The sequence below is a fragment of the Nelumbo lutea genome, chromosome 1 (assembly GCF_056320005.1).
Source record: "Nelumbo lutea isolate HS-2025 chromosome 1, American lotus-T2T, whole genome shotgun sequence".
NCBI classification, from domain to species: Eukaryota; Viridiplantae; Streptophyta; class Magnoliopsida; order Proteales; family Nelumbonaceae; genus Nelumbo; species Nelumbo lutea.
Genome location: NC_142684.1, coordinates 175,832,308 through 175,845,357, shown reverse-complemented (window position 1 = coordinate 175,845,357; position 13,050 = coordinate 175,832,308). Strand labels below are relative to the sequence as shown.

Below are 13,050 nucleotides of genomic sequence, written 5' to 3'. Positions count from 1 at the left end.
GAGTCTAGAGAGTATAGACTAATGTGCTCAAGAAGAAAAAGACTATGTAGACCACACTCTAAAGAGTAGAGACTGACGTACTTAAGAAGAAAATGAAGGCTTGAAAAGTTTTTTTTTTATTTTTATTTTATTTTTTATTTACTCTTTTTAGGTTTTCCTTTTTAGTTAAACTTTATATCTTGTCATAGTCTCAATTCCTCTACCACAATCCACAATCTATTTAGGAAATAATGATATATTTGATACATGTGCAAATAAGCCCTCCCTACGGCTCATCGTGAGTAGTGCGATTGCCTCTAGGGTCCATTTGTTTGTCAGCCCATAGAAAATGAATTTTCTTTGCAATAAATTTTTGTACAATTTTATCGGGTTAGTTTTACCCTTATCTGAAATGAATAAAATCACTTACCCATTGAGGAGTCAAATTAAACAATCTATCTTGACAGTAAAATGCCTGTAATATAACACACAAGCGAATTATTTTGGAAAATCATCTTATTTATCCAACTAATATTTCTCAGCAAAAAACACAGATAAATTACCTCGTTAAACAACACGAACGAGTCCTAAATTCAACTGGGTTGGGTAAATCATGTCATGCATTTGTTGAAAAGTTTGGGCTGGTTTGGGCCATGCTCAGCTGATAGCCGGAATCCAAACGAGGTAGACCAGGATGAGGTCTAGAGTCTAAGTCTAGACTGAGATTGGGCTGCCCCCAGCTTGCTCGTATCTAACCATTGGGGTTTCAGCGGATGTGCAGTACTGAGTAGTAGTAGAAGATACGGATCACTCTCAAGAATAAAAATGGTTTATACCCAGTCAACAAATCTGATGGCCTGGAATCATTTAATCATGCTGATAGTTGTTCTAGTCTCTCGTACATGGCAACAAAGTTCCAATAGGATCGACCCATATGATATAACTGATAAGTTCATAAGGGCACCTTTCTTTGCAACACTTTTTCGTAAGGTGGTTTAACTCGGAAGTCGGAACTCGGTCCAGGCAGAGAGACGGAGTCACATTTTCGGACAGACCCAATTTGATCATAATCTTATCTGTTAATGGAGGCAAACGTGTTTGTGCTAAGGTGTGTACCTCCTCCAGGTCCCGCTTCAAACTTCACAGGGACAAAAGTCATTTCAACTTCAAGGGCGGCTGCTTTGAAGACGAACTCTAAACCTGGTAGAGGTAGCATTCAGCACATAACGAACATTCGGAGCTCTTGGACTCGTGTATTCTTCCTGAGTTTTCTTAGTTGCCATCTCTCGCCGGCTCTTTTCTTTCTTATTGTTTTTAATTTCCCTATTCCTCTTTTCTTTTCTTCTTTTTCTTGATACTTGATAGTCTTGCGGAAGAACAAGAGCAAGGAGGAACAAGACTTATACGGGCTGCTCCCCAACGAGTATTACGACGACGTATGTTGATTCTCAATTTTCTAATAGCTTACTACATTTTTGATTCTGTGCTTTTGCTTGTTCGGATTTAATATGATTTGATGTGCAGTCTCCATGCCACTATGTTTCAACTAGTTCATTTTGCTGCATGGTCTATTTGGAATATTAGCGTTAACTTGATCTGCTTTAGGAATGGCAAGCCCGACAATGGGAAAAGACAAAGGAGTTGCATCGAAGACGGCAACAGGAGGATGAAGAAGAGGAGAGGAAGATTGAAGAGTATCGTGAAATTGGTACACGATTGAAGGGGTACCCTGAGGAGGAAGTTCGAAAAGCAAGAAAATTGATTTCAAGTTTTATTAGATCTGCTGAGGAAGTCGAAGAGGTAACTTGTCATAGAGGGTTTGTTTTCATTTCACAATGAAGTTTTAACTTTCTTTCCTGCTGAAGCAGTCTGCAGAAAATAAAAATCTTTAGCTTGTCTTGGAGAGTGGATAAGCACAAGAGCTTTTCAATTGAGCCTTAGCTTAGAACGTTTCTTCTTCTATTGAATGCGGAGAGATTGTTTTTCTTTGAGTCAACTTGCTTTCCTACATTATATTAGTAAGGTCTATTTTTGTGAGTTAGACATGTAAAATAAAAGCAAGAATTTTGACTAAAACTTAAAAGCATGCATGAGTGCTATAATGATTTTATACATATCATTATTTACCTTACATTTAAGCACCTCCTTAGATGGTATTTGACATTGATGTGTTTCTTGTCTGATGCATTTAAATAACTTGCCAGGTCTGTATTTTAGCATAAGCCGACAAAAATCATGTTTATTAATGTCTATTAGGCAAAAATGTCAATGCAATGGTAGTGCATAGATTTCTATAATGTGGCACATTGAAAAATGAAAAGCAGAATGCTTTTCTGAGATGTTATATTCTAAATTCAACAAACTTTTTTAATGAAAAACCAGAATACTTTAAAGTTTAAACACCTAGTCAGCACATGTTTCTACTAAATAATTTGCACAAGCAAGAAGGGGGTTACATTGCTGATTATGCTCAAATGCTGTGGCAAAAAACACCATGATGCCAAACGCCATCTTAATTATGTACTTCCTTACTCATCCTGGGGAGATCCTTCCCTTATCCTTGCATCTACAAATGTTCTGTAAGAATGATTTAGATCCCACTCATCCCAGTGTTGTAACACTTATCAGAATGCTTTGGCTACATTCTTTGTCTTTCTTTCTTTTGTCCTTATTATCAACACACTTTTCAAATTTGTAGAATGTTTTATTTATCTCAATGCCTACTCTATTTATTACCCAAAAAGTGCAAAATAATGGAGAAAGAGAAGCAAAACAAGTAAATTTTACTCTCCTCAGCTAGGTTATGCAGGATTTTTTGTTTGTATTTTTGTTTTGATATGAGCAAGTTCTCTTACTTTATCATACTTGCATCATTACCATGCCTTTTGAATCTTGTATTTTAGATAGAAAGTAATTTGTTAGTTATTTGTGCCTTTCTATTTGATGTAGTTAACTTTCATGTCCATTGTTTTGCTTCTATATATGTAGAAAATTGAGGAGGCTGCAGAAAAGGGCGAACTAACTGAACTTGTTCTACTGGTGTTATGGAATCGCCTTGATCTTGCTCGACGTGATGTACGTCTTTCTTTCCCTCATTCTTTCTTAATTTGTTTATTGTATATGCCTTTGCCTTTGTCAATTTTATTACTCCTTCCCTGGCTAATTTGCGTTATCATATTTTATGATGCAATTGAAGGTTTATCTAGTTCTTATAAAGTTAAAAGTCTATATCTTGGTTGGTTTGTATTGTTTATAAATTCCATAGGAGATGCCTTTGAAAATTCGGCCCTATGGGGAAGGGAGGAAAACACTGTTGCCCTTTCTACTTTCTATTTAAGTCGTGTGGCACTCATTTGGTCCTCCAAGCAAGTCAGCCAAATTGCACGTCCAAGACCCTTCTTCCTAGGTTGCTTAAGTGCTAAGGACACACACCAAGACACACAAGAGCACACTAAGTATTGTAGGAGGAAGAGATTGTATTGCACTAGAAGAAAGTTTACAATTCAAAGAATGCTCTTCCAACTTGGATGCCTGTTGCAAATGAAAGAGGGGACCCCTATTTATACACTAACCCCCTCAAGGAATCCTCTAGAACTATGTACACTTGGCATCATCTAGAAGCACCTCTAGAACATTCTACCTTCTACACTCTTCTAAGGGATGCCCATTCCATAAGATATAAGAACACTCTTAGAGTAAGTTTAGATTGCTCCCAACCCCTTTAGGGCATCCCACACAAACCCGGATTGTTCCACATGATTCTAGAGAGTTTCACCAACACCTAGCCCCTTTTAGACACATGGAGAACACTCTAGAACACCCCAGAACAGCCTAGAAACATGCAGAATTGGCCAGGAGCATCAGAAACATCTAGAAAACCTTAGCCAAGCAACCTATTATGTCATCCCATGACATTCTTCCCTACCTGATTGTGCAACGCTCTCATTGCACTCAGTTGGCTTGTGCATCCCATTGCCTGATCAAGTCCTCCTGGCCAGCCGCAATCAACTCGTTTGCTTGTACATACGATGCTTTTGATGCAGGCAACCCCTTCGACTTGACTGCGTACTCCACCCATGGAGTTACCCTGGGAAAAGTGGCCATGGTTTCAACAATAATCTCCTCAGGTTCTTTGCCCTTTGGATATGTAGCCTACATTGTTGCTATAGCTGCCCATTTGCTCCAACCTTGATAAGTTGCCTGGCCCCTACTAGTGTCTTTGTCTCAACCTTTGCCTTGACTTGTGCCTGCATACACGACTTTGTCCTTGCCTTGGACCTGTTTGTTGTGTTCTGCTGCCCTTGGTTGCTTGTCCACCCCTGGACTAGATTGGCCCCCATGGCCTTGCCCCACGCCCAGTTGTAGGGCTGATAACTCTTCATTGTTGCACATGTCCCATCCACCAAAGGGACCATGCATGAGGCCTCCATGATGCACAACACCCGCACATAAGGTATGGGCATAGCCCGCACATTGTTGAAGAAGTCCATACCTAATATCATCTGGCAGTCATCCATTGGCACTACAGTATGGCACCTTGCCAGCTCCCTAGCTGGATGCTCACCCCCTGAGCAACACCCTCGATTTCACATGCTTGGGAATTAATGTCTTGATCATGCCCGTGCTCTTTGTGACCTCTAAGCCCAAGCGCTTTCCCTTCCTAGTTGAGACAAAGTTGTTAGTCGCCCCTGTGTCAATCATGGCCTAGGTCTTCTCACCATTGATCAACTCCTCCACATACACCAGCCTTGACCTGTCTGTGGTCTTGGCTGCACCCTTAGTCAGCCCTTCCAGCTTCTTAACATTGCAAAATAATTGTAGTGACCCAATCTTAGCCTCCTCATGGCCGTCTTCTTGCTGCCCCATCTATGCCTCCAGTGCACCAAGCGCCCTGCACTACGGACAATCACGAGCATAGTGGTCCCCTTCACAAATGAAGTAGCTCAGCTTTGCCTTGCCCTTGTCCCTTGACTTAGGCGGATTGGTCTTGCCATCCTAAACTTTGGTTTGGGCCCCCTTGCCCTGGTAATCACTCTACATGCTCCGATCATCCCTATAGCTATGGTGATCTCCCCCACCTATGCTGTGGCCACCCCTTGTAGACTTGGGCTCCATTGAGCTAGCCATGTTGCTCTCCCCCAACTTCTTCGCCTCGGCCATGGCAGTGGCTAGATCCTGCACGCCCTTGTGTTGCAGATCAGTTTCCGCCCACGACTAAAGTCCATCATGGAGTTGAACAACAACTCCTTGTCAGCCATGTCGGGTATCTCAAGCATGAGTATGGAGAACTCCCGTACATAATCCCTAATCGACCCAGTATGCTTCAACTTCCTCAAGTTGTGCTGTGCAAAGTACTCTACGTTCTCCGGATAGAATTGGCACTTGATGTCCCGCTTGAATTCATCCCATGTGTCAATGTGACACTACCCCTTCTCCATGTCTGCACAGTGCTGCCTCCACCACAAGACAGTTGTATCAGTCAAGTACCTAGTGGCAACACGTACCTTGGCCCACGTACCTTAGCCTGCTCATCCCTTATGTGCATGACTTCAAAGTACTGCTCCATGTACCATAGGAAGTTGTCCAATGCCCATGCATCTCTAGCACCATGGAAGTGAGGTGGCTTAGGTGCCCTTTCCTTTGGTATGTCCTGTAATGTCCTCACCTCGTCCCATTTTAACAACTTCTTGCAAAGCACCATGCCTACCTTCAGTTCGTCTACATTAGCTTGGACCTTGGCCAGGCTTCCCATCAGCTTGTCTTCTAGCCCTTCCCATTCTTTGTCTTCATCATGCCAGGCAAGATTCATGACCTCATCCATGGTTGCCTTGAGCTCCACCAGCCTGCCCTCCATGCCATCAACTCAGCTGCCCATGCCTGTGAACTTGTCTTGCATTTCTCCCATGGCAAGCTCCAACCTCGCCATCCTGGCATCCAAGGCAGCAAGGATGTTCCTCGACGCTTCCCTTGTCTTCTTTGAGTGGCCCTTCTCTCGCTCATGTGTCTTGCTATTGTCGAGTCCGTCTGACATCATGTCCACGCACAAGCTCTCACACGCCCCTAGCAAAGTTGCCCTGATATCACTTGTCACGACCTGATTGCTCCCGTTGGCTAAGTCGTGTGGCACTCACTTGACCCTCCAAGCAAGTCAGCCAAACTGCACACCCAAGACCCTTCCTGCTAGGTTGCTTAAGTGCTAAGGACATACACCAAGGCACACAAGAGCACACCAATTATTGTAGGAGGAAGAGATTGTATTGCACTAGAAGAAAACTTACAATTCAAAGAATGCTCTTACAACTTGGATGCTTGTTACAAATGAAGGAGGGGACCCCTGTTTATACACTAAACCCCTCAAGGAATCCTTTAGAACTATGTACACTTGGCATCATCTAGAAGCACTTCTAGAACATTCACTCTTCTAGGGGATGCCCATTCTATAAGATACAAGAACACTCTTGAGTAAGTCTGGATTGCTTCCAACCCCTCTAGGGCGTTCCACACAAACCTGGATTGTTCCACAAGGTTCTAGAGAGTTCCACCAACATATAGCCCCTTCTAGACACGTTGAGAACACTCTAGAACACCCCATAACAGCCCAAAAACATGTAGAATTGGCTAGGAGCCTCAGGAAACATCTAGAACCTCTAGCCAAGCAACCCATCATGTCACCCTGTGACATTGGATGGCTAAAATAATCATCTTTTCCATCATGGGAATCCCCTACCCAATGTTTTAAAATGCAGAGGCGTGACATGATGCGTTCCACTACCTGAAGGCATGAGGTGTAGTTCAGAATGTAAGAGGCGTAAGCCTCCCAAACACAAGTAGGGCTGTAATTGGATTGGATTTGGATCGGATTCAGCAAAATCTGAATCTGATCTGATTACTGAAAAGTTGCATCCAAATCCGATTGGATTTGAAGACCTTGGATTCAAATTTGAATCCTAACAGACTCAAATTGGATTCAGGTTTAATCTGACTCGGCTTTAATTTTTTAAAATACAAAAGAAATTAAAATTTAATTACTTTTCAGCTTTTATATATAATAAACTAATGTAAATATAACATATTGAATTTATTATATATATAAATTCATATAGAATATAAAATATATCTTTTTATAATTTTAAACATAACTATATAAAATTTATATATATTAAAATCAATAAATATTATAATATAATCAGATCAGGTGTCAGACTGGGCCTTGCATTTTCGGGTATCATTAACAGGCCTAAACACAAGGAAGCATAAGCCTCCTTAAGAGGAAGGGGATGAGGAGTAAGAAGAAGAAGGAGGATTTCATTTTTCTCTTTCCTTCCCTTCCCTTTTCTTTTCTTTCTTTTCTTTTTTTTCTTTTTTCCCTTCTCTTCCTTTCTTTATTTTTTCCTTTCCTTTCCTTTCTTTTTTCCTTTCTTTCTTTTTGTATGAGGTGTGCGTGAGGTGCATGAGGTGTATGCCTCTAGCATGCCTCATGCAAAAGGTGTATGAGGCGTACACCTCTTGCACCAGAGGCATATGCCTCAGGGCATTTTCTTTTCTTTTCTTTTTTTGGCTATGGAACTGTTGTTCTTTCAGGCTTATATTTTGCAAGCAAAGATGCCATAACATCAAAGAATGTAGATCCCTGTGGTCCTGCAGCCTATCAAGAAAAAGTTGATCCCTTCTATATGTTCAGTCCAAACAGATGATGGACATTATCCCTAGGAATGCTCATTTTAAAAAATAATATCATTTTAGTTTCTCACTTGCCATTTCTGGCAATGTTGCCAATACTTGATAGTTGATGGTTTTCAACATGGTTCTATTTAATCTTTATTTTCTTACAAGAAAGCAACTGTATATTTTCATTGAGAGAGGGGGGGGGGGAGATGATATTCATTAGGCGTCTTTCTGAATGCCAAAAGTAATCTAGACAGGAATACCTATCTACCCTTGTTCCTCTTCCAAAGCAAGGAAGAAAAATGTAAAGAAGACACTGAAACATATTAGAGACAATGAAGGAGAGAGAGTTGATTATTCTTTTACCAATTGATTTGCGATTGGAATCCACTATGTCCTTATTCTTACTCTGCATTAGCATGAATACTGTTTGACTAGAATTACCCAGGCACTTCATACTAGTTCAAGAGGTGTCTGACAAGGCAACTTCTAAAACTCCCGGCACATGGACATGGATATCTAAAAAATGTAATATAATTGACTATATAAATAAAAACAGAAAATATGAGAAAGCAAGTATATTGCAGGATGCTACTGTAGAGATCCACTTCTGAATCCTTATTTTGGTCATTTTTTGCAGAATCCTATTTGGATGTAAAAAAGTGATATAAATCACATGTTGATGACATGAGACAGGTGCCTTACTCTTCTGTGACAGCTTGGCACCTCTGCTATAGGTGTCCTGTCCTAGTGTCTAATGTCCATGTTGACACAAGTCAAGCAGTTTATGCAATGTCAGGGAGTGTCATTTGGTGTCTGGCATTCCTTGAACCCTTAAAAATAGGGTATCCTGGACTTCCTGGTACAATTGCCTTTGACAATACTCAATAGAATGGATCTCTGGAGATTGTAGACAATAAAGAGAATTGGTGATTAGCTCAGTGGGAGCTCCTCTGACAGTGGAGATGGTAATTGAAGATGGGATTAAATCAACTTAGATTTCTTACTTATTTAAAATGTCTTCCCCCCCCCCCCCCCAGTGACACAACGACACCTAATAGTTTGCTGTTTCTTCTGTTGCACTTGGATAGTACCAGTTAGGCTGGAACATCACTGACTGAACAGTCTGACTAGCATCACTGAAAAGAAAACTTCTTAATGTCATCTGTTGGTTGTTTTGATGTATAGTGCTGGTTTGCTGTCTGTGAAGTTCATACAGCTTCTTCAGAATGTGGATGCAGGCCTTTCCATATTTGATGTTTGTTAGGATTTAGGAATCGCCTAACTCTGGAACTTCAATGAGGGAAGTTCAACCTCCATTCTAGAACAGAGACAGGAAGTACAGTTAGGAAGCAGAAGAGAAGGGAAGAAGGGAAGAGAAGGGGGGAGAGAGAGAGGATTAGCTCAATTAGGGTTTACCCCATTCTACCATCCGCATCCTTACATAGGCTAGTACATGCAAATATCTCCATAATGGAATTAGTTAGCCATTGTCTTATTTGAGTTGCTGACATGGCTTCCTAAGTCCTAACATAGGACTTAGTAATATGCTGCTGAGGGAGCTCCCCTGCCTTCATGTTGCATGTGATGCCCATGCTAGGGTTGGGCTCATGTACCAGATTACCAGTAATTAGGGCTGCAAGTCGGGCCGGGTTAGGTCGGGTTAAGGCCAACCCTAAGTTCTAAACCCCCAACCCTAACCCTAACCCAACCTGATCTTCAACTCGACCAACCTAACCCTAACTAAATTCCTTCAACCCTAACCCAACCCAATCAGGGATGGGGGGTGTTGCAGAATGGGGTTGTCTTAGCCATGTTTTCAGGCCCAATTGGAGTGGGTGACTCTCTCAGAGCCGATATCCATGCAGTTATGGAAGGTGTAAACTGAGAAGCTGAACTCGAAGTAGTAAAGAAGAGGATGAACTTCTTAGATGCAGGGAATGTCGAACTGTGTTAGCAGTCGACCAGGCCTTTATTTAAATATAAGTGAAGTACAAAGTACAATAAAATTACTGGTATACCCCTGATTGGTAATGGGACAACCAGAATACTTAAAACATAAACAGGATTAGGCCCATTAGCAAAGGCCCAGTTACAAGATAAAATTAACATAAGAATGGGCTAATAGGAGATCCTATCAGCCGAACACACTCTAGCATTCTAACACTCCCCCTCAAGCTAAACATGGATATCAATCATGTTCAGCTCGCCAAGTATGTCCTTGAACTTTGTAGTTGCCAGCCCTTTTATTAATACATCTGCAATTTGCATTTCTGATGGAGTATAAGGCACACAGAGTTCCCCTGAAACAATTCTCTCTCTGACAAAGTGTCGATCAATTTCAATATGATTTGTCCTATCATGTTGCACGGGATTGTTGGCAATGTTGATAGCTGCTTTATTATCGCAATACAACTTGAGAGGACCTTCAGTCTTGATACCAAGCTCATTAAGGAGAGTTCTGAGCCATAAGAGTTCAGCCACCTCATGTGCCATAGCTCGGTATTCAGCTTCTGCACTTGATCTAGCCACAACATTCTGCTTCTTACTGCACCATGTAACTAGGTTTCCTCCCAAGAATGTACAGTAACCTGAGGTTGATTTTTTGTCTCCAACAGGCCCAGCCCAATCAGCATCAGTGTAGGCTTCAATTTCAAGTCTACTGTTCTTCTTGAATAGAATTCCTTTCCCTGGGCAAGTTTTCAAGTATCTGAGAATTCTTTCCATTGCTCTCATATGAGGAGTCTTTGGTGAGTGCATGAATTGACTGACAACATGCACTGCATAGGCAATGTCTGGCCTAGTGAGGGATAAGTATATCAGTTTTCCTACCAATTTTTGGTACCTTTCCTTATCACAGTATTCCTCACCCATTGATTCTTGTAATCTATGGTTCGGTTTTATTGGTGTCTCTGCTGGTCTGCACCCCATCATGCCTGTTTCTTCTAGGAGATCTAGCACATATTTTCGTTGACATATGTAGATTCCTTCTCTTGATCTGGTAACTTCAATCCCGAGAAAATATCTCAGATTTCCCAGGTCCTTGATCTCAAATTCTGAAGCTAAGAACTCCTTCAGCCTCTTCATCTCTTTCACATCATTTCCAGTAATCACCATATAATCCACATAAACAATGAGAGCTGTAAGTTTCCATTTTGCCTCCTTGTAAACAATGTATGATCCGCACTGCTCTGAGTGTACCCCACTTTTTTCATGGCTGTACAAAGTCTCTCAAACCATGCCCGGGGAGATTGCTTCAAGCCATACAAAGCTTTCCTTAATTTACACACCTTCTTTCCAACATTATATCCAGGTGGGGGTTCTATGAATACCTTTTCATGTAGATCACCATTTAGGAAAGCATTCCTCACATCCAGCTGATGGAGTTCCCAAGAGAATTTTGCAGCTAATGACGGTAGAACCCCGATTGTGTTGAGTTTTGCTACCGGGGCAAAGGTTTCCTTGTAGTCAATTCCTTCCTTTTGTGTAAATCCCTTTGCCACAAGTCTGGCCTTGTATCTTTCAATTGACCCGTCTTCCCTGTGCTTTACTGTGAATACCCACTTGCACCCAACAATGCCTTTCCCTTTTGGTAGGTCCACAAATTCCCACGTTCTTGCTTTCATTAGGGCTTTCATTTCTTCATTCATGGCTTCTTTCCATCTTGGATCAGATACCGCCTCTGAATATCTGGAAGGGACACATACAGAGGAAAGAGCAGACACAAAGGAATGATAGGCAGGTGATAAATGTGAGTAAGAGACATAATCAGCTATGGAATGCCGAGTGGTACAAGAACGAACAGGCTTACGGAGAGCAATAGGAAGATCCAAATCTGAATTGAGAGAGTCAGAAATACCTTGGATTGCAGAGACAGATTGATCTGAGTCCAACTGGTTGCAATCATGAGGTTGAGGGCCCTTCTTCCTTCTACTGTATGTGAGTATCTCTTTCTCTTGCCTGTTGGAGTCATCAGAAGCATCATCTGAAGCTGGAGTCTCACTAGGTTGACCCGGAATGCTACAACTAGGTGATGAAGGGGGAGTGGAAGGTGATGAAAGGGGAACAAAAAAGAAGGGAGACTGAGAATCCTCTTCCATTCCACTAGTCTCCCCCTGAAGAGGATTCTGGGAAGACTGGAAATATGGTTGAGACTCAAAAAAAACTACATCTCTGGTGACATATTTTTTCTTGGAGACAAGATCATAACACTTATACCCCTTTTGTGTAGGAAAGTACCCCAAAAATATTCCCTTTGTAGCCTTAGGATCCAGTTTGGTTTTCTTTGGATCCTTCACATGTATGAAGCATGTACATCCAAAAACCTGTGGGGGAAGAGGAAAATTTGGAAGAGTGGGACATAACACAGAGAAGGAGGTCTTCATACCCAGTACCTTAGATGGCATCCGATTTATCGGGTATGATGCCGTGATGACAGCTTGAGACCAATATTGCTTGGGCACATTGTGCTGGAAAAGTAAAGCTCGAGCTGTTTCCATTAGGTGCTTGTTCTTGCGCTCAACAACTCCATTTTGCTGAGGGGTGTAAGCACATGATGACTGATGTAACATGCCTTCGTCTTCCATGAATGAGTTCAGGGATCTTTCAAAGTATTCAGCTGCATTGTCTGAACAGAGTTGTTTAATCTTCTTCCCGAATTGTGTTTCAATCATCTTGCAAAACATCATAGTTATTCGTGGAACTTCTTCACGTCATTTTAACAGATAAATCCAAGTGCACCGAGAATAATGGTCAATAAAACTGATAAAATAATGGAAGCCATCAATGGAAACAATGGGTGAAGGACCCCAAACATCAGAATGGACCAAATCAAAAGAGGCTTGTATTTCATTACTAGAAATTGGATACATTGATCTGCATTGTTTTGACATTTGATACACATCACAAACTAAACTTTGATTTGGAATTCCCTTACATAAATCGGGAAACAACATAGCTAAAGAAGAAAAGGACAAGTGACCTAGCCTAGCATGCCACAAGTGCAGCCTAGCTCTTGACTCCACTGGACTAGTAGTAGCAAAAGCTTGTAGTGCTGAGTTGACATCCGCATCAAAATAGTAGAGGCCCTCATACTCACGACCACTCCCAATCGTTCGCCTCGTCAATCTGTCCTGGAAGACACAGTGAGAGGGAAAAAAAGTTATACTGCAGTTCAAGTTTCTTGTAAGCTTTGAAACAGACAACATATTTGATGTAAGACTAGGAACATGTAAGACTGATTTAAGAGAGAGATCCTTGCTTAGGTCAACCACTCCCTTTCCCGAGATGGTGGAGAGTGACCCATCAACTATTCTCATCTTATCCTGGCCAGACAACAAAATAAGGAGGACATGTGTGTCATATGGTCAGTGGCCTCTGAGTCAATCACCCAAGAGCTAGAATTAA

The 13,050-nt window shown here is 41.5% G+C and overlaps 1 protein-coding gene across 1 annotated transcript in view; it reads left to right on the top strand.

Annotated features, from left to right (window-relative positions):
- Positions 1–949: 949 nt before the first annotated feature.
- The window catches only part of PAC (pale cress protein (PAC)), a 29,155-nt gene continuing 17,054 nt past the window's right edge, over positions 950–13,050 (top strand). Inside the window, exons 1-4 of the mRNA XM_088960898.1 lie at positions 950–1,188; positions 1,345–1,415; positions 1,585–1,779; positions 2,968–3,054. Coding sequence (XP_088817024.1) covers positions 1,062–1,188; positions 1,345–1,415; positions 1,585–1,779; positions 2,968–3,054 — 480 coding nt within the window. The 5' untranslated portion in view covers positions 950–1,061. The remainder of the gene's footprint in view (positions 1,189–1,344; positions 1,416–1,584; positions 1,780–2,967; positions 3,055–13,050) is intronic.